Genomic DNA, 23,097 nt, shown 5'->3' on the forward strand with positions numbered 1-23,097 from the left:
TTCTATCAGATGTCGCTATTGCGTCCATAACGAAGCCATTTTATTGTTGCTTCTTAAGACAGAAAAGATTTATTTTTCACGTTGAGAACGCCTATGAATAACTGTTCTGATGAGACTTATTAAGTCGAAATACGTATCAACAGATACATAGACGCTTTGTGCGTGAAATCAAATCTTTGCTGTCTTTTTCATAATATTTTTAAAATTAAATAAAGTAATTGTATTATTTCCGAGGCAATAGTTTCTGTTTCGCGGCTCCAAATTTTTACATGTACGAAACGCCAGCCCATAGCACAACCCCCTTTTCGGAGGACCATTTCACCCGCTCTCGTCAGTTCCCGACCCAACTTTCCACTTGGGTTGGATACCGGATATCCAATTGGGTTGCTCACCGTCGTGAAGGTGAGAGTCGGATTTGAGTAGAAGAGGCTAAGTGGAGTAAACTGGAAGCAACTCCATGTTTTTGCTTTTTACCCATTTAACTCCCAGAACATCAGTATTAATGATCACAACTTCGAAGTAGTAAAGGAGTTTAAATAGCTGGGGGGCGATAATCACAGCGGACAACCACATAGAAAAAGAGGTCTCAGCAAGGATAGCTGCGGGAAATAGAGCATTATACTCCCTTTCAACATTATTAAGATCGAAGCTGCTAAAAAGAAAATCTAAATTAACACTGTACAAGTCGATTATTCGCTCAATTATTACATATGGCAGTGAAACATGGACTCTCAACCAGCAGGAAATCAATAAGCTTCTAGTATTTGAAAGAAAGGTTCTCAGAATAATATTTGGCCCTCAAAGAGATGAATTCACAGGGGATTGGAAGACACCGCAATGCTGAATTGATGACTCTGTATGGAACTGAAAACATAGTTAGACATATCACGGCAAACCGAATAAGATGGGCAGGTCACGTGGTACGATCAGAGGATGACAGAGTATTAAAGACAGTGCTTTTTGAAAGACCAGATGATAGAAGATCAGTAGGCCGACCGAGAAAAAGATGGAAGGGTGATGTTGAAGCCGATTTATCTAGAATTGGGGTACAACAATGGGAAATAGAAGCGCAAGATCGTAGAGGATGCAGGGAAATAATGGATGCATGGGCGAAGAATCGCCCCGAGTTGTAAAGCTAGTGAAAAAGAAGAAGAAGAATTGTATTGTTTATTTTTGATAAAATAAATTGATAAAATTTACATGTTGTAAAAAGGACGCTCCCCGTGGCGTAAATGGGCTCTTCCACCTGTTTACTGTGACGGCTATTTAGTAAAACGCCATATTTAATATATGCTGCTTCAGAAACCTCTTCCATAGTATAGATATTAAAATTTAACTTAAAATATTTTACTAATAACTCTTTTTGTAGGACTATAATACAATAGTCGAACTGATATTTGTAAAAATCCGATATTGTATTTTATTTTAAAACGAGAAGCGTCTAGAATAAAATTTAAACAAGCCAAATCACATTTCTCTGGTTTTGTTGATCTTTATTTCGAGACCAACGTTCTTTGATGTACAGGGTGAGTTTTTAGTGCCACATCGGTCGATAATTTCATTATGGTATCAGATATAGCGCTAACGAACATAGACGAGGGAATACTTATAAACGGAGAACGATTGAACAACATAAGATACGCTAATGATACTGTCATTTTTGCAGACAGTCTTGAAGGTCTGCAGACACTTGTCTCCAGGGTGGCAGAAGTAAGTAGCAGGTTTGGACTCGATTTTAACATCAAAAAAACCAAATACATGGTTATAAGCAAAAATAGGATACCACCTGGTCAATTACTAGTTAACCAACAACCTATAATACAAATCACCAACTTTTGTTATCTGGGTGTAAACTTAAATGAACAGTGGGACCAATCGACGGAAATTAAGATAAGGATCGAGAAGGCAAGATCAGCTTTCGTCAAAATGAAAAAAATCTTTAATAGCCACGATATAAAATTGGAAATAAAAGTTCATTTACTAAAATGCTACGTATTCTCCGTTCTATTATATGGCGTGGACTCGTGGACCTTAACTGAAGCATCACTGAAGAGACTCGAAGCATTTGAGATGTGGTGCTGTAGACGCATGTTGAGGATTTCCTGGATAGACAGAGTTACCAACGAAGAAGTACTACATAGAATGGCTAAAGAGCGCGAACTTGTCATAACCATAAAACGTCGCAAACTAGAATACCTGGGCCATATAATGCGCAATGAACAACGATATGACCTACTTCGGACCATACATCAAGGTAAAGTGCATGGGAAAAGAGGTCCAGGACGAAGAAGAATATCCTGGCTGCATAATTTGCGAAAATGGTTTAACTTAACCACTACAGGACTTTTCAGGGCAGCAAACAACAAAGTCAGAATAGCCATGTTAGTGTCCAACATCCGTAACGGATAGGCACCATAAGAAGAAGATCGGATATCCAAAGAACTTATGTAGAGAAAATACAGAGTATTTAACAAGTTATGGTCATTTTTATCTCGAAATCCCTATGAAATCAATACTATGTATATAAAGAAGTAATGCATAAACAATTATTTATTTTATATATTAAAGTAAACAATATATGAAGTTAGATGTCTCTAGTAGCATACTCTGGTAATTATTTTTTCTATAATTGCCAGAGTAGTCGGTGCGTTTTGATTTGGTTTGAGTCTTCTTACAAACTCTCTCTGATGACGGGTAGACACAGAAACACGTGTTAGGGAGTGGTAAGAGACTCAAATTAAATCGAAACGCAACCATTTTCGTATAAACAATATATTGTAGTTTTTAAATTAAGTTTAACTGAAATTATTGACAAAAATTTGTACACAGGGTGAACAATAAAACAAAATTACGATTTTCTTTATGATTCAATATGCAAAACAAATAGTAGGAAAATACCAGGCTAGTTTCAGAGTTAAAAGAATCAGCTACAAAAATGGGTTTAATAATAAACACCAACAAAACGAAGTATATGAAAATAAGCACGCAACCACACATTCTACGATCACTCGTTATAGAAAATGACGTCATCGAAGCAGTGAAAGTGTCGAAGGCTCTTTTAAAGTCCAAAAAGCATTTGAAGAGGAGAAAGTTGAATTCCTGTAACTATTCTACGATTACTCTAAGTGTGTCAGTTTGGTTTACGCATGGTATACGCCACAGTAAACACTAATTTTATGGAATAATATATTAAATTATTCCATAAAAATGTTTTATTATATAAATGATACCAGCCAAACTTTTATTGTTATTAATTTTCTGAGATTACGATACCATTATTAAGGTTCAGATATCAAAGGAATTCCTACACCAGCCTAATTACATAATTACCATATTAAATTGTTGTTAAAAAAGACTTTGATGTATTTAAAAATCTACACCAAACACAACTATTTTTCCCACGGCGTGGCATATCATTATTTTACCACAAACCATCATGTTGTCGAAACGAGCGCTTCGGTTGAACTTTACAACATTTGTAGAAACTGCCAAATATTCCACAGTGACTAATCGAGAAAATTATTATAAAAATTTGGTTGCCTCGCACAATGACGATACGAATCCAGTGGGATGGGAAAACGCGAAACCGTTCGAGAGTATGCCTGGACCAAAACCTTTGCCTGTGCTCGGAAATATGTGGAGGTTTTTTCCCGGAGCCGAACTTTATAACATAAACACAGCCAAGATGTTATTAATGTAGGTACAATATTTTTTATATTAACTATTTACTTGTACACATAATACACTGGTCTTGATTATAACCACATGTTAAATTTTCTTTTTTTTTTTGATATCTGATTACTTCATAGTTCCTGTCCGTAAAATATTATTAAAACTTCGTGTTGCTCTGTTTGTTTGTATAATCCTGGAGTTAATTTCATTGTCATCAGTTACTGAAATTTCTCTGTTATTTTCAGTATTTCTGTTATCTCCTTTTTTTGGAAGAATGGAATACACGCTAGTTTCTATTCTCCCGTCATTTATAAATGCCCCAAAGACTTTTGTTAAGATGCGAATGTTACATTTTTATTCAATTCTGCCGATATTCCCTGTGGACCCCAAGTTTAATCATCATCAGTAGCTCGACAACCCTTTCTGGGTCCTGGCTTGTTCTAGGATTTTCCGCCATTCTGTTCTGTTCCTTGCTTTGTTTTTCCAGTTGGTAATCTTAAGTGTTTTCAGATCTTGTTCCACTTGTTCCATGTATCTAAGTTTGGGTCTTCTCTTTGACCTTGTCCCTACTGGTGTTTGCCTCATTATATGTTTTGGTGTTTTAGTCTCCAAGATCTTTATGGATGTTATGACCTCGGGTTCATTGTGTGCTGTGTTTAGTTCAAAATTATATCTTATTCGCCATATGTCATTTTCTTTCACCCCCTGATATATGTGTCTAAGGATTTTTCGTTCAAACGTACCTTATAGGTTCTCATCGCTTTTCGACAGTGTCCATGTCTCTGATCCATATACAAGGACCGGTTTTATCAGCGTCTTGTATATTTTGCATTTGGTTTTTCTTGTGATGTTGTTAGATCTTAGATGTTTAATTAGTCCATTATATGTTTTATTAGCGATATGTATTCTTCTCTTAACTTCTTCACTTGTTTCTTTGACATTGTTTTCTGCAGTAACTAGTGAACCTAGATATGTAAAATTTTTCACGCTTTTGATGTTATAGTCTCCTATTGTCAGATTCTGTAGGTTTCTTTGGTCTGTCGATTTGCTGGCCCTCATGTATTTGGTTTTTATTTCGTTAATGTTTAGGCCACTGTTTTGTGCCGCTCTTTCTATCGCATTAAATGCTTCTATCATCTCTCTTTCGCTTCTAGCTATGATATCAACATCATCTGCAAATGCCAAGATTTGTACACTTTTTGTTATTATTGTTCCTCTGGTGTTGACTTTTGACTCTCTAATTATTTTGTCTAATGTGATGTTGAATAGAATACAGGATAGGGCATCTCCCTGTCGCAGGCCCGTTCTCACATGGACTGTATCTGTTAGTGCATTTTAAATTCGAATTTTGCTTTGTACTTTAAGTGTTTCTTTTACTATAGTATTTTTCATATAAAAATGCGTGCACGTCATTCGAGATTTACGACGTCAGAACCCCACAGCGTTGCCAAAACATCAGAATAGTTAGTAAGTGAGGAATTTTTAAAATGTCAACTATTATATAACAGTAAATACACTTAGTTTTAAGACTACTGCAACACACTAAATTACATAAGAAAACATTTTAATACAAAAAATATATATATTAAATTTTAAACTTACCTCTATTTAGAGCATTAATAGTAAAAACGTCCCGCCATTATTTCTTGTTCAAAATAATCTATCTTATATGAAAGCTTATCAGCTTTCTACAGACTATTTAGTTGTTTTGGCATAGCACAATCACAATACACAACAATAATTAGTTTTTAAAGCTATTAATCTAAATTTAATATGTATTTATAAATACAATTTATTAATATATAATATATTATGATTAATTATAATTAATATATAATACTCAATGAGTTGAGTTGGAATATTAAACTCTTTCAGTGCATGGATCAGAAATTCTCGATGGATGCTATCATAGGCACTCTTAAAATCAATGAAAAGATGATGTGTGTCTATATTAAATTCAGTAGTCTTTTCCAAGATTTGACTCAAGACGAAGATATGAACTATTGTGGACTTCTGCCTGCAGAAACCACATTGATATCTCCCAACTATGTGTTCCGCATATGGTATCAATCGGTCATACACAATATTTGACAGTATTTTATATGCCACAGTTAGTAGCATTATTGCCCGGTAGTTTTTGTATTCAAGCTGGATCTCCCTTTTTATGAAGTGGGATAATTACTTCGGTATTCCAGTCTTGTGGCAGTTGTTTATTATTCCATATGTTCACAATAAGCTCGTGTATCGCATTCAATAGGAAGTCTTCGCCGTCCTTTAATAATTCTGAGCTAATGTTGTCTAATCCAGGTGACTTGTTGTTTTTCAGTCTGGTAACTGCTTCTTGCATTTCAGCTACTTAAGGGGGGGTTGTTTCTCTGGTATCCATTTGATCCAGTATAATTCCATCATATAGTGGCTCTTCGTTTGTTTCAAACTTTTCTTTAAAGAATTCTGTCCATCTTTGTAGTATTCCACTCTGTTGAGTTACTATATCTCCTTCTTTGCCTCTGTATATCATTGTCTTGGACCCCAAGTTTACTAGTTTTTAAACTCTTCACCGCTTTTACTTTTCACTTACTGGATCGCCTTCTATTTCAAAACCTGTTTTGAAATGTGAATGTTCTTTGAGTTAAAAAATTATTTCTGTAATGTAGGCCAAAATACTTCCTTGATATCCCATTTTTTTAGAATATTCAATATACGGTGTTTCCATACTGTATCGAATGCTTTAGTTATGTCAAAGTAAATTGCCATACATTTTTGATTATTTTTAAAAGTTTCGTGAATAGCATGTTTTAGATCTATAATGTTGTCGTTTGAAGATCTGCCTGGTCTAAAGCCAGCTTGTTCGATGGTAAGTTGATCAATATGTTCTAGGTTCCACATTAATCTTTTGTTGACTATTTTTTCCATAAGTTTACATGAAGAACATGTTAATGATATAGGACGATCTAAATCTGGTTGTAATTTATCTTAATTTGGTTTAATAATAGAACAATGTCTTTTTCCAGATTTTTGGAAATGATTTTTGTGATCAAATAATATTAAAAATTGGGAATAGAAAGTCTTTTGCTTCTATGGGAAGTCTCTTAATAAATTGTATTGGTATGTCCAATTTGTGATTTCCAAAATATATTAATTAAAAACCCAAAATAGCAATACCTAACAATCTTCCTCAATTAAAAATGAATTTTTTAGTCAATAAAAACATAAATGCTAGTGATATAATCAACAATTAACTATCAACATTAACTAAAATAATCGTATAAATCCTACTAATACTATTTCCTAATTAGAAGTGATTTTTTTGTATAATACATGAAAATTCCAAATCAATTATCCGAAAACGATACGTCATAGGGATTTCTGTCAAAAAAATAATCTTTTTATAAAATTACTGGAAACTTTTTAAATATTACATAATAAAATTTTTATATAATTACATAAATTAATCAATAAAGCAGCAAAGACCAAATCAATCTTCTTCTTAGAGTGCCATATCCCTACGGAACGTCGGCGACTACCATGCTTATAATATTTTTATACTGATCTCGGTCTTGCGCTACGTGTAGCAATTGGTCCGCTGTCAAACCTGTCCACTGCCGCAAATTCCTTAACCAAGAGAGTTTCTTCCGTCCTATCCATTTCTTTCCTTCGATTTTACCGTTGAGAATTAGCCGAAGGAACTCATATCTTGGTCCTCTGATTATATGTCCAAGATATTCTAGTTTACGCCTTTTAATAATATTTAATAGAGTTCGTTGATGTCCCATTCTTCGAAGAACTTCTTCGTTTCTAGTTCTGTTAGTCCATGGAATTTTTAGTATCCTTCGATACAACCACATCTCAAACGCCTCGATTTTATTCATGATATCGGCGTTTAAAGTCCGTTTCACATCCATACAAAAGTACAGACCACACGTAACATCTTGTAAACTTTTCACGGATTTCCAAATTTAATGAGTTAACCAAATCAATAAGGCGATCAAATTTCTCGAGAAAAATTAACTGTTACAAAAATATAAATGTCAAATGATTTTTCTTTGCCATATTATTTTGTAATTCATATCATATATACAACAGTGGAAAAAAATTATCTGACTATAGGGCATTAAGACAACTTACTCAAGGGATGTATTATTAGACAGAACAGAAAGAGCCATCACAATTTGGATTAAGGAACTAATTCAAAGAAGAATTCCTGTAATTTCTGTGGTTATTCAATCCAGGAAAAGGCTCTTCAGTTTTATGAGTTAATGAAACAGCCACCAACTGCCACTGCCCAAGCGAGTAAAAAATGTTCAGCTAGTAAAGGATGGCTAATCTATTTTATAAAAAAAATGCATTTCATAATATCAAGATTACAGGAGAGCGTGAGGTACAGCAGATAAAGCAGCAGCCAAAATATTGGGAATGGGACTATTGTGTCGATCAGGTATTTAACGCTGATGAAACGGGACTGTATTGGAAAAAAATGCCTAACCGCACTAACATTGCAAGGATGAAAAATCTACAAGTGGACATAAAGCAAGTAAAGATCGAATAACATTATTGCATGCTTTGTAGCAATACATCAGGAGATAGGATGTTAAAACCGCTCTTAATAAATAAATCTCTTAGACCACGTGCTTTAAAAGGAGATTTACTTTACAAGTAAAACAAGAAAAAGCAGTTGATGTTAAAAAATTAATAGAAAAACATGATTTAAACTGGAAGAGTATTAAAGAATTAAGCTATTTTAAACACGCTCAGATCACAATCCACTTATCGCCAAGATTACACTCACCCTTAAAAATATTAAAAGGCATCAAAGAATCCCTACAATAGACACAAGAAAACTTGAAGAGCCTAAAGTAAAAAAATGCCTCCAACATGAACTGCATGTGAACTGCAGCAAATTGAACACAAACACCAATGATATTGACGAGTACTGAGATCGAATAAAACATTGTCTACTGGAACCCTGTATAGAAATACTAAAGACTTTCGCAAGGAAAAAAGAAGAATGGATGAATGACGAGATACTCAATATGATAAAACAACGGAAACAATTTGAAAACAAAGACAACAATAAATACAGAGAGATAAACCACGAGATCAGGAAGATGATAAAGCAGGCAAAAGAAAAATACTTTGAAGATAAATGCAAAGAGATCGAAGACCTTCAAAATAAATATGATCTGTTTAACCTACACAAGAAAGTTAAGGAACTGGCAGGACTAAGAAAATAAAATCCCACTCATGCAATTCTGGATAGACACGGGACTACTATAACACATACGGACGAGAAAGTACAAAGATGGGCAGAATATATCGACGAATTGTTCGATGAAGAAAGAGGAGATCTGGAACACATAGAACTTACGTCAGAAGAAATAGGTTCATATATTACAAAAGAAGAAATATTACACGCATTAAAACAATGAAGAGTGGGAAAAGCTCTGGACCTGACATGCTTCCCATAGAAATCCTAAAAATTCTAGATGAGAAGCACATTGATGTTTTAGTGACACTCTTGAACCAAATTTATAGTTTAGGCGTATTACCCAAAGAGTGGTTAACGTCGATTTTTATTTATTTCCCCAAAAAAAAAACGCAAGAGAATGCAGAGACTACCGCATCATTAGCTTGATGTCTCATGTGCTAAAGTTGCTACTAAAAGTCATCCATAACCGAATATATCACAAACTGGACATAGAAGTTAATGATACACAATTTGGTTTTCACAAAGGCCTAGGAACGCGTGAAGCTCTTTTTTTCGCTTAATATATTGATACAAAGATGCCTGGACGTCAATCAAGATATATACGCATGTTTTATTGACTATAATAAAGCATTCGATAAAGTACGACATAAACAATTAATGAATGTCCTGAAATCAAAGAAGATTGATTACAACAAGCTCAGGATCATATCAAATTTATACTATAAACATCGAGCAAAAGTACGTGTTAACGAACAGCTGTCAGAAGAAATTTAAATTAGATGTGGAATGAGAGAGGGATGCGTATTGTCGCCAATTCTTTTTAATGCCTACTCCGAATAGATCCTGAAAAACGCTCTTGAGGGTGAAACAGCTGGAATAAAGTTAAATGGAGTTCTTATTAACAACATTAGATATGCGGACGACACTGTGATCTTAGCCGAAAATATTCCGATCCTTAGAGACTGGTGACCAGAATAGCGGAGTATGGAAAAGATTACGGTCTAACAATAAACGTCAAGAAGACGAAATTTATAAGAATATCGAAAACTCAAAGAAATAACGAGAATCTTCTAATAAACGGAACCAACGTTGAACTAGTGGACAAATATGCATATCTGGAAACAAAGATTAACTCCACAATTGATTACATTCAGGAGATCAAAATCGGAATAGAAAAGGCTAGAGCAAATTTCAACACAATGAGAAGAGTGCTATGTACAAGGGATTTAAAATTGGATATAAAAGTTAGGTTAGCGAGGTGCTATATTTTTTCGGCTTTGTTTTATGGAATGGAATCTTGGACCTTGAATGCGATATCAGTGAAAAAACTGGAATCATTCGAGCTGTGGGTGTATAGAAGAATTCTGAAGATATCGTGGACAGAACACGTCACAAACAAAGAGGATCTGAGAAGGATGAATAAAGAAATAGAAATTTTAAATGCAATTAAAACAGGAAAATTGGAATATCTCGGACATATTACACGTGGAGAGAAATACACCTTCCATTATACAGGGAAAGATCCAAGGAAAGAGGAGCATAGGGATGTTCTTTTCAGAGCAGCCGTCTAAAAAGTCCAAATAGCTGTGATGATTGCCGACCTCCGCCGCGGAGATGGCACTTGAACAAGAAGAAGAAACACGCTTTAGAACGAGACAACTTAGGAAAACATGCACCTGCAGACGAAGTTTACAAATAATTATTTTACTTTCAACAACGATACTAGTAAAGTAAACAAGTTCCCCTGTTTTCGTGTTTATCGACACGATGTGAATAATAATAAATAGTCACAAAAGCGTAAAGAAATATGGACCAGTTTTTTTTAAGCTTTTGAATGAATTTCTTTCAAATATTCGAATATCATGCAACATATTTCTTTTAATTTCTGAATTTTTTTTTGTTTTTGTCTTCATCATTGGTGCTACAGCCCTATAAAAGAGCCTCGACCTTCCCAAGTCTATTACGCCAGTCAGTTCTATCCAATGCCAACTGTTGCCAGTTTGCTGCGCCTATTTTTCTATCATCCTCATCTACACCATCCCTCCATCTGAGTTTTGACCTACCCCTACTTCTACTTCCCACAGGTTGTAACATAAGGATTCTTCTAGGAGAGTTGTTCTGCTGTGATCTTGCCAGATATCCTGCCCATCTTAGTCTTTCTATTTTTATAACAGATACTACGTCTTTACCACCAAATATATGTTTATATCTGTGATATATCTCGTAGTTGTACCTCCTTCTCCAAACATCATTTTCACAGATGCCACCGAATATTCTTCTCAGGATCCTTCATTCAAATATAAGCAGGAGGTTTTCATCTGCCTTGGAAATGGTCCATGTGTCCGATCCATATGTCAACACTGGTTGTATAAGGGTTTTGTATATGGTTATTTTTGTTTTTTGGCTTAAGTTTCTATTTCTCATATGTCTACTCAGTCCAAAATAGCATTTATTTGCTAGGATTATTCTTCGCTTGATTTCTTCCGTCATGACGTTCTCCTTGGTGATCAGGGAGCCTATGTGAATTTGTCCACCACTTCAAAGGTAGAGTTAGCAACCGTGAATTGGTGGCCGATGTTTCTGGCTCTATTGTTGGGTGTTGATTGTTTTTGTCTTGGTTTAATGTAATATAAGAAGGCTACGGGACGTATCCCGACTTTTTCAAGGCAAGTAATGTCTTTTTTATGCAATTTTTTTATATACGCTTTTCGGTGGAACTCCTTTTATAAACTCTGTTAATTTTTTTAGATATAAAATGAATATAGGTATAGAAAGATACACAACTAAAAAATAAATTTATACATGTTTGAACAAACAATATTAATCAATGATAGATAAAAACTAATCGATAACTAAGCGATAACGTAGAAAATTTTATGGGTACAGCAAGAAGTAAAGAAGCCTGGAAAACAATTAGAGGTAGTAGAACAGATAGAAAAGAATGCAGTAGGTTAACTCTAATAGCCCCAGAATTATGGGTCGAATATTATGAAGAAATGCTGACAGAAGATCGAACAGAATTCCAAGATATTGGCTACCAAAAATATGATATTTCCTACCGCGAAGAAACTGAAATAACACCAGAAGAAATTAAAAAACACGCCAACGCTATGAAAAATGGAAAGGCTCCAGGACCGGGGGGAGTACCCATTGAACTGATTAAATATGGCCCTGACAAACTATTTCAGCTATTGGCTTATACTTTTAATTTATTCTTGAGAGGAGAAGAGCTACCCCCAGAATGGAAAACTACATATATCAGCAATCTATACAAAAATAAAGGCAACAGAAAATATTGTAAGAACTACCGAGGGCTTAGTGTAACTAACTCAATCTGTAGAGTCTATGGGAAGATAATTAAAAGCCGAATTGAAGATTGCTGGGAAGACGCTGAAGATCAGAGTGGCTTTCGCACTGGTCGTTCTTGTATAGACAATGTGTTCTGCCTAAAACAAACAATAGAAAAGCGTTTGGAACATAATATGGAGACACACATGGTATTTATTGATCTTCAAAAAGCGTATGACAGTGTCCCATTAGCCAAGCTATGCCAGGCGCTAGAAGACAAGAATATTCCACCGATTTACATTAATGCTGTAAGGGAGTTGTACGATGATATGACGAGTGTAATAAAGATTGGACAAAAAGTGACAAAAAAGATAAAAGTGACCAAAGGACTTCGCCAAGGCTGCTGCATTGCACCTACACTCTTTAAGATTTATTTGGAGGGGGTTTTGGATATTTGGAAAAGAAAATGTGAACCTATGGGTGTTAAAATTGGAGACCATACACTGTACAGCTTGCATTTTGCTGATGACCAAGTAATACTTGCAGAAGATCAAGATAATATCCACTACATGTTACGAAAAATAGATGAAGAATATACTAAGTGGGGCTTATCAATTAATCCATCAAAAACAGAGTACGTAGTAGTGGGAGGTGAAGGAAAGCACTTAGAACTAGGAAGCAAACAAATTCAAAATACTGATAGCTATAAATATCTCAGTGTAAACATTACAAACGATGGTCGGAATACAAAAGAAATAGCTCTAGAATTGGTCAAGGAAATTCAGCAATACGTCAACTGAATAGTATACTTTGGAATAACCACATCACCCGAAACACAAAAATTAGGATATACAAAAGTATCATAGAAAGCATTGCTACATATGGTTCAGAGCTTTGGGTAATAAATAAAAATGACGCATCCAAAATAATAGCTATGGAAATGAATTATTGGAGAAGACGTTGCCAACTCACTAGAAGAGATAGAGTAAGGAATACTGAAATCAGAGAGCGTATGGGCATAGACATTGACGTCCTGGAAACTATAGAATGCAAAAGGCTGAAATGGTATGGCCATGTAGAAAGGATGAATGATCAACGATGGCCAAAGAGAATGTTACAGTGGATCCCCACCAACCGCAGGAAAAAGGAAAGACCAAGAAGATCGTGGAGACAAGAAGTAAAAGGTGCAATGGAAGATAGGGGTCTACAAGTAGATGACTGGAAAGATCGCAAGCGTTGGAAGCTAGCTGGCGAGAAACAGCGGCAGCTGTAATAAACTCGTTATATATATATATATATATATATATATATATATATATATATATAGATAAAAACTTTTGTTACAAAAAGTTAAATGTTTAATCAAAATTGCAAAAAAAACTGTATAATTTAAAATTAAAATATAATAATATTATTTTAGGTTTCAAGAACGATATGGGGATGTAGTACATTTAGGAGGAATATGGGGACGCAGAGAAAAGGTATTTCTGTATAATCCAGATGACATGGCGGATGTAAGTAGATCATCGTACTTTTTATGATTCTTATATTTACATTGTATTTCCAATGTTGTTTGAAGACTGTAACATTTGGGTGAATGTAGATTTTCAGTTACTTCTTCATTTCTTGATCAATTTTCAGCAGATTTTATGCCGCTCCTGGTTTTTCTTAAATTAGTACTAGTATTAGCTTGTATATGACCATTATTAAAAAAAACGTTATAATTAATAAATTTGTCTATTTCATACCTTCTTTCAGTACTTTTTCACCATTTTTTGGTTTTCCCTTTTTTTGATTTATTAACTTCTTTGTCATCTACAAATTCCCTTCTTTATCGTCTTGTAGTGACCGCTAAGGCTCAGTAAACACCATAGTTTCCGCTTCATTGTCGATATCGATATTAGAGTTGTAAAATATTCTTCAAATTTATATCATATTTAATAATTTTAAAATGTTTCATATAAAAGATGATCTTTAGCATTATTGCTAAATTAGTAAAATGAAGCATTAATATTCATTATTGTAAGTAGAGCTGGTCGGTTTTATGCTGATTTATTAATATCGCTTTCCAATACCAAATTTAAAAGTAACGTGGATAAAGTGAGCTCTATCTACTTCAAATATTTTCGATATTATCTCTTCTCTCTTCTCTCTTTACTACATAATTTGGTATATTGTTTGGTTTGATACTTATTAACTTATAAATTAGTATTGAGTAAGTACTTAATAAACAGTATCTACTCTACCTTTAAGTAGATCATGAGAATCAAATTGTAGGCTGTACAATTTGTTTCTAATGATTTAGTCCTTTTCAGATTACTGTTATGCTTCAAAATGGTTCGCAATTACGTAAATAAAGGGCAAAAGCTATTGTATTTAGTTGATACTTTAATGATGGCTGTAGAAGAGGTCAAAAGAGGAAGACTTAGCTTATATAGAGGAGAAAAGGTATATTCCATACCCAAAGCAACACTTTTTACTCATGAAATCGGCATCAGAGTGAAAAGTCAAACACAAGGAAGACCCACCATACTTTCTTCAGATGTTAAAAAAGGTATTGCAGACGGAATTAGAAAAATGGCCCAATGGGGTTTTGGACTATCCAAAAAGGAGGTTCTTCAGTTTATCGGAAAGTATGTTAATCAAAACACACCATGTCGTGATGGCGTTCCTGCAGATGATTTATTCAATCGGTTCAAAAAAACTCATTAACTTTCCTTGAAAAGAAGTATCGATCAAGATATGAAGCAAGAAAAAAAGTATTGATCCTTTCTCCATCAATGAATATTTTAAATTTCTTAAACGTGTTTCTGAAAATCTAAGTTCTAGCCAAATATGGAATCTTCATGAAACCAGTTTTTCTCTGGATCCGAGTAAGATCAAAGTGGTAGTACAGATCGCATTTCCTACTCATCGAGTAACAGCAGTGCCCGGGAAAAAAACATAACTATTTTAATGGCGTAATGCAGATGGATAAGAAGATCCTCCATTAATTGTTTTCCGTAGAAAACATGTTATGGATTCGTGGATGGCTTCTAGCGATCAAGAATTTACAGGAATATTCCAAGTTGCAACAAAAAATGGCCGGATTCTGCTAGTTTTCCAATATTTGCGATAAAAGCCAGGCAGAAATTTTAATTATTTCTACCTACCAACACTGCATAGAATATATATAGATTATATATATTATTTATAATATAATTACCCTTAAAACTCAACTTTCATTTATGAATTTATTTCCTTAAAGCATTATTCTTTTACAGCTGTTCCGTAACACCGGACCTTTTCCTTCCCGGCTTATTTTTGACTACATTTTCTACCATCGAACCAAGCTAAGAAAAGACATGTTTAAAGGGAACATTGGACTGGCTTTGTCGTAAGTTTATTTTATAAAACAATATTTTTTATGTTCATATGTGCATTTTTAAAGTTTCAAAGATTTAAAACTGTTTATTATTTTTAGGCAAGGTGAAGATTGGTATAAGTTAAGAACTATTGTAAATCCAATATTAATGCAACCCAATACAATTCAACAGTACACTACAAGAATTGATAAAGTAGCTAAGGATCTCATAAAACTTACCAAATACCGCATGCAAAGTGCAGGGACCAATCAAACGCCTGCTGATTTCGAGAAAGATTTGTTCAAATGGGCATTGGATTCTGTGTCAGTTATTGCTTTAAACAGACAAGTAGGTACGGTAATATTGCTTCCTCTTCTGATTTTTGTTTTTAGTTTCTTATTCCGATACTCAGCAAGATTTAATGGTACAAGTTGATCAAGTTGATTTATTCAACGTAGTAGTGTCTGTACTGAAGTAACCCATTGGTTACTGATCAGTTTAGTAGTGTCTGGAGGATGTAAATAATTCCTGTAAATATATGCGTGTGTGTTTATATGTGTGTGTTTAATTATATGAAAGTATAGTCTTCATCGCAATATATTTGCATTTTTAGGAGCTCTTGAAACGCATGTAGATAAAACATCGGAACTCTACCAATTCGTCCTTTCAGTTTTGAAGATATTCGAGCAAATTCACTATTTAGAACTTATGCCTCCATACTGGAAGTATCTTCCATCTAGAAGACTAAAGCAATTTTATGCAAATTTTGAATTTTCAACTAGGTGAGTAAACATTTAATTTAGTATTAATCAGGATTAACCAAAACAAAATAGGACAATTTCTGTTTGAATTTATTAGTTATTATTACTATTGTGTGAAATTTGGCTAGTATAACTCCATTTTAATATAAAATATGCAGAGATGGCAAACTCAGTTTTTATTTGAGATTCGGCTCGATGGATACGGTTCAACGGATATAGAAATTAAGGAATGGTTTCTGTAAAATATTTTGATTTAAATCTAAATGTCGTGTGATCAAATCTGCTTAACACTGCTTATATCTATCACAAACTAGTAGAAATTCGGTTTCCTCTAGTTTTTCCAACTATTGTCCAATGATATGCTTCAGTAATCCTATTTATAGACTCCATCCATATCATTTTAACTGTAACTATTGTAACATTTTTTTATATAATTAAAATATTAATTATTTTAATTCCTTTTACCCATGTGGATGATACGCTGATGGTCATGTTTACGATCCGAAATTTTTATTGGGAAACTACCGAAATATGACTGACGAATTTACCTACGTATTTATTTAAAGACGCCGGTTTGGCGAATCCTTAGTTAATCCTTTTCCGGGTTCTAAATAAATAAATGCGCTAATTGTCGTCGAACGCCCGTTGTAATGTTTTTCGGGAAAAACCTAATCTAGGAGATTTGATATTTCATCACGTTTGTAGGTAGAAAGATACCGTTATGTTCAATGTTAATTAGAACTTTTTACCTTCTCAGAAATACATACAACTGGCCTATGATTTTTGAGTGGAAGATACCCTCACCTTTTCCTGGGTAGTTTGGTAAAATTTTAGAGGAACCAAGTTACTTCTCGGTGGGCAATCGTCGAGTTAAGACGCCTAACTCACATTATCGTATCTGCTACCTTACCGTCTCTGTGCATTTTCTTTATAAGTGTGTATACACTTGCTTATTAGAGTTTTTTTATCTTACACTATATTAGATTAAGTATAGTTGTAAAGCACCTTTAAGGGTAATTAAATTCAGTGTTTAATTCCAGTATAGTATTAACTTCAGTGACTTCAAGCAGCAGTCGTCAGGAATTACTGTAAGTTAACATAATCTTAATATCTCCACCTATCTGGGCAAGTAATATGGTATGGTATCATATCGTCTTCTATTATCTGGACGTACCTAAAGTTCATACAAGTCTTCAAATGTAGTTGAGAGTAGCTACTGAATTTTGCAGTCAATTAAAGAACATTCTATATTTTTTTTGTTACGAACCAAATAATCGACTTAACCAAGTGCGGTTTGGTTAAATTTTTATGTTTTCACTTCAGTAACTTTTTTGTATTTTTGTTTGTTATAATTTTTTATTCATTTTTTTTTTGCTGTAATATCTCGAGATACGCCAAAACTTTATTTGTGCATGATTGTGTTATACTTATATCTTTGTAAAGGTATTTTCTAATTATATTTCTGCTTATTTTTATATGTATACCTACCACCATTTCATAGTTGTTTGTGTATTTTTATTACTTGTGTTGCATTCAGCAGCGTCATAATTTTGTTGTTGAGTATATTGTTATTGTTTTATGTATGTATTTTATTTGTCGACTCCTAACAAAGTTCCCTGATATAACCATAACTCTGAATATTTGCTTTTTACCTTTAAATATAACTATACCTTTGACCAGTAGAAAGATCAGGCTGATTAAGTTTCGTAGGTAAGTAAGTGTAATACCTTATATATTTATTTTTTGTTTATGTAGAGTGTTGACCAAATTTATTCAATAACTAACTGTTGATATCTTTTCTTGGGTTTGATCTCTGAACCTAAATATCTTTCCTTATCTCTTTTCTTTTCTAAGGTTTCTTAATTTTCTCCTCAAACCCCAAAAAAATTAAGTGGCGCCCTGTTCCCTATCTTATCTTATCTTTGGTAATTTTACCCATCTATCTTTTTGTTTATTTCTATATCTTTTCTAATATATCTTATCGTATCTTTACTTCTTTCGTCCGTTGGACCCATTCCTGGTTCCAAAAGCTAGTTTCGAACCCACGACTCGCTCTCCACCAACCATCTGGCTGCCGTCCGCAGTGTCTCCATTGGTGACCTTTCTAGCACCATCCAAAAAAAGGTTTCCGAGGTTACACTATTTCCATATTCATTCCTTATACATTCGAGACTATATCGTCCTTCTAGCTCTTCTAAAAATATTAAAGGAGTACATATAAAAATTTGGATTTCTTCCTAAAAGGAACGAAACAAAAATACTAGGCAGCTGGAATAAATCTAGAGGAAGACAAGAAAAAAAGAGAAAGAAGAAAGAAAGAGAAAGCAAATAGAGGAGGAAAACTCCTTGTTCAAAACCAGAACTTTTGATCTGTGAGCATCGACAAGATCCATTACTAAACTTTAATCACTACTTATAATAACTTACTTAGTAGTAGGAGGCAGGAATTTACTGGTCAAATAAAGAGGGATCCTAAAACAAGAAAACTGTTGGCTTTTGTTGACGCTACAATACTTTAGGAGTTTCACGGAAAAAGGGAGGGTATGGTACAAATATCTAGTGACGAAGTGCCAGAGGTAAACGTGTCTCGCCTCAACTAACAAGAAAAAGAATAACTTAGTCAGTTATTTGGTCTATTGTAAATTGCTTAATTTTTTCTTTCAGTTTAATCTCTAAAATTATCGATGAAGCTGTGGTAGAATTTAAAAATGAAAACATACCAGATGATGAACTTGGAGTACTTCAGCGTTTAGCAAAAGTGAATAAAGAAACAGCGTATCTTATGACTATTGACTTAATAACAGCGGGTGTAGACGCGGTAAGTGACATGTTTGATATTATTGTCTTGTATTTTTTGATTATTCTCAATGACTCTTTTAGACGGGAAAGACACTCGGAACAGCGCTGTATCTTCTAGCCAAGAATCCTGAGAAACAAAGCATACTCCGTGAGGAAGTTTTAAAATACCTTCCAGAAAAAAACTCAGTGTTAACGGCCGAAAAGTTATCTGAAATGCAATATTTGAAAGCTACTTTGAAGGAGAGCAACAGGATGGCTCCAGTTGCTATTGGCGGTCTTAGAACTACTACAAAAAACATGATACTGGGAGGCTATCAAGTTCCAAAAGGGGTGAGTAATAGTAATATTTTAATAAAATTATATTACTGTAGAAGTCAGTCGCGGCTCGTGGCTTGTAAAGTCTTAAGTAAATCATCATAGGAGATTTTTTGTTTGTTTTTTTTTTGTTTTTTCCTATAAATTTAGAACCTAAACATGTTTATAAATTAACTCAAGTCTACGTTGTTTGGAAGTAGCAAAATGGGTTGTAACGTCATCGTAAAATTTATTAGAGTTTTGGAGAGATTTTAAAAGTTTTTTTTCTATTGACATTTGAGACAAGCTTGACATTCTCTCTTGTTTCATGGTATTTCGACAATAAGTTTTGATTCTTTTGAGGCAAGAGAAATCTCGTTCATTTGAGGCAGACGTTGGTGGTAATGAGAGAATTAATGACAATAATTTATTAATTTCGGTAACAGTTTGTTGTAATGAATTGCAGTATATAAAATTATACATATCTTGTAACTTATCCCATCTTCCGAAAATATTTGCATCAGCATATAAAACTTTTAATTCATTTTCTAATTTTATTTTATTAAAGAATGATGGATAATTTTTAATTAACCTGTCTAATAAATATCTTGGAAATTCTTTGGCGTAACTTTTAAATTTTGAATCGTCAAAGAGGTCAAAAATTTGCAAATCTTCAAAATTCGAAAAACGAGTATCTATTTGCATAATAATAGTATCCAAAATTTCAAAATATACTCGTTTTTCGATATCTGTTTCTGTGTCATGCCTTTGTCTTTTTTGTGGGGGTTCGGAAATATCAAGCGAGTCCAAAACTTCACTGCGTATATACTGGAAATTACTATCATTACGAAAATCTCTGAGATTTTGCACCAGTCTTGTTATTCTATTTTTGGAATGAATAATAACTGATTTTGAACAACATTGAATATCAAATCGGTTTGGGTAAACACTTTCTTAAAAATATTTAAAAGTATGTTAAAAGAATAATCATTTAATAAAGTTTTCAAACCGATTGCTTCACGGATCGAGATATCATCACTTTGAAAATCGTCGCATTCAATATTAAAATCAAAAACTTCCAAAAGCTGTTCACGAAAATCTGCTACAGTGAAAACTAATCGAGATTTAAAATTCCATCGCGTCTGACAAACTGTTGGCATTTTTTTCGAAACAAACCGTTCTAAAACATTAGTCCGTTTAGGTGAGCTTGAGAAAAATGAAGCAAATCCGCTTAAACTGGCAAAAAAAGACGACATTCTTTAATTTTTTCACATGTATCCTGCAAAACTAAATTCATTCTATGCGCATGACAGTGAGTAAATAAAGCTTGCGGTGCAATAGTTTTAACTTTTGCCTGGAGACCATTTAATTCACCAGACATCACGGCAGCGCCGTCATAAGTTTGCCCTACCAATTTATTTTTGATATCAAAAAATTTTAATCTGTCCTTTAAAACACCAAAAATATATTCTGCCTTATGGCTTTTACTCACGTCTGTAAAACCTAAAAACCTCTCATAGATATTACCACGTAACGCGTATCGAACAACAATTGATAATTGTGAATGACATGATATGTCGGTAGTTTCATCTACTTCTAGTGAAAAGCAAATGGTTTCCTGAATCTCAGATTCAATAACGTTACTCAAAATGTAACTAATTGATTCTATTAATTCATTCTGGATTGTTTTAGATACACCGCTAATTGTCTTCGAATCAGAAAGTAAATTAGAAAATTCCAAATCGTATTTCTTAAACATTTTTATTAGTTCTCTATAATTACCTTGATTTAACGAATGCTCCGATACATCGTGTCCCCTAAAAGATAATTCCTGACAACTTAAAAAAATTACAATATCAATTAAACGACATAAAACTGCGTGATTATTTTTTACAATTTCGTTATGTTTAAAAGCATTTTCACGTTGGGCATTATCTAATGAAACATAGATATTTTGTTTTACAAATAAATCTAATTTAATCTGGCTGTAAGTATGATCTTTCGAAATATCATGTTTATGTAAAGCCGTAAATAATTCCTTTAAATTATCGTAACCAGATTCACACCACGGATTTTGATGTTTGCCCCTATTTGTCGAAAATAAAATGCAAGGCCAACAGAAAAGTTTGTTTTTTATTTCACTCCCGGTAAGCCATGAGTACTTGCTATACCAATTATCTGAAAATGATCTATTACTTCCCTTACCCGCACTAATATTTATAAGCCGGGACATTTTAGGCAAAGGACGCCCCTGATTTTTAATAACAATTTGTTCTTCGTATGGAATAGATGAAAACCCATTATGCAAAATATAATTTACAATATCAGACTTATCAATACTTACAGTTTCTCCCATGGCTTGCATTTTTTAGGTTAATTTACCTGAATTTGTTTACACTTTAATTTAAAAAAAACTTCTATGTCAAACCCTTTAACCTTTAACTATTTACGGCAGACGTAACGTATCACAGTATTACTTTAGAAAATAAAAATAAATCACATAAAGAAAGGCTAGTTCGTGCACTGAATATCACTTCACTTTACTACTTACGTTCTTATATGAAATAACATGTCATCCCGCGCTCGCAATGTACAGTTCGCGACCAATCACCAATCTAAATGAAGCATCGGCAAATTTAATTTTGCCGTACTTGGTAATTAAGTTCATATGGAAAGAAATGTATATTTGGTTGAATATTCCGTTGATTTTTACAAGTAAATCGTCAAGGTTGGGATCGGCTCGCCGAAAACGCAAAACGTGCCTTTTTAAGAATCATGCGAATGGATGTCTCCGATATCGGATCATCAATTCGAAAAGTATCTACGCAGGGATCACTTAACGCTCAGATTGGACGAATTCTTTTAAAAACCATGAATAAAATTTAGTCTGGTCGAATTGGTCGAATTCTTTTAAAAACCATGAATAAAATTTAGTCTTTATTATCTCATTATCTCACAGATATTTTTTTATTTTACAAAAACAAATGACATTAACTGATTACCTGCCACAATTAATTATTGAAATACTGATTAAATTAAATATTAAAAAAATCTATAATATCTATAAAGGTGTGGGTCGGCACTGCCGACCCTGCCGACCCTGACCGGCCGCCACTGGTAGAAGTATATATAGAATTTCAATTCATTTAAAATTAGGCTATGACAGTATGATATCTATATACATGTCGGCACAAAAAACAGAGATACAACCTCTTAAAATAATTTAAAATTCCGGAACTACATTATGCTGATGAGCTTTTAGATTATATTCCTAGCTCTAGCCTCTACTGCGATACTAACGAACCCCACTGTCAAATCGATTCGATGTCAATATTTCACATACTACTGATAACCTCCAATTAAGCAAATCATCCAAAGTACGCCGCATATAAATTTTTTATACAATTATTTATAGCATTTGTATACCATTAACATACCATTTTCAAACTCCAAAAAAAACCTTAATGGATGAAATCTCATATCATGTATCAAATCTATATCATGTACTTATAACGGGTCTTCTTGAATCCTTTTCCCAGTCCAGACGTATTCCTGAGTTTAAGACATGTCAAGAATTATTTAATTTCATATTCAATTTGAGACAAATACGATAACGAATGTCAACAATGATATTGCAGCTCAGGATTTATAAAATCTTACGAAGGAACATTTACATACTTTACAAAGTGTTGCCTCCTAGAATACACATTACAAGTTTTTATTTTGCCAGTGG

The 23,097-nt window shown here is 33.6% G+C and overlaps 1 protein-coding gene across 1 annotated transcript in view; it reads left to right on the top strand.

The window, feature by feature from the left end:
• Positions 1-3,413: 3,413 nt before the first annotated feature.
• The window catches only part of LOC140443447 (uncharacterized), a 58,105-nt gene continuing 38,421 nt past the window's right edge, over positions 3,414-23,097 (top strand). The window contains exons 1-7 of the mRNA XM_072534710.1: positions 3,414-3,696; positions 13,587-13,680; positions 15,430-15,542; positions 15,630-15,862; positions 16,124-16,292; positions 18,936-19,089; positions 19,152-19,400. Coding sequence (XP_072390811.1) covers positions 3,437-3,696; positions 13,587-13,680; positions 15,430-15,542; positions 15,630-15,862; positions 16,124-16,292; positions 18,936-19,089; positions 19,152-19,400 — 1,272 coding nt within the window. The 5' untranslated portion in view covers positions 3,414-3,436. The remainder of the gene's footprint in view (positions 3,697-13,586; positions 13,681-15,429; positions 15,543-15,629; positions 15,863-16,123; positions 16,293-18,935; positions 19,090-19,151; positions 19,401-23,097) is intronic.

The sequence above is a fragment of the Diabrotica undecimpunctata genome, chromosome 6, assembly GCF_040954645.1.
Source record: "Diabrotica undecimpunctata isolate CICGRU chromosome 6, icDiaUnde3, whole genome shotgun sequence".
Classification (NCBI taxonomy): domain Eukaryota; kingdom Metazoa; phylum Arthropoda; class Insecta; order Coleoptera; family Chrysomelidae; genus Diabrotica; species Diabrotica undecimpunctata.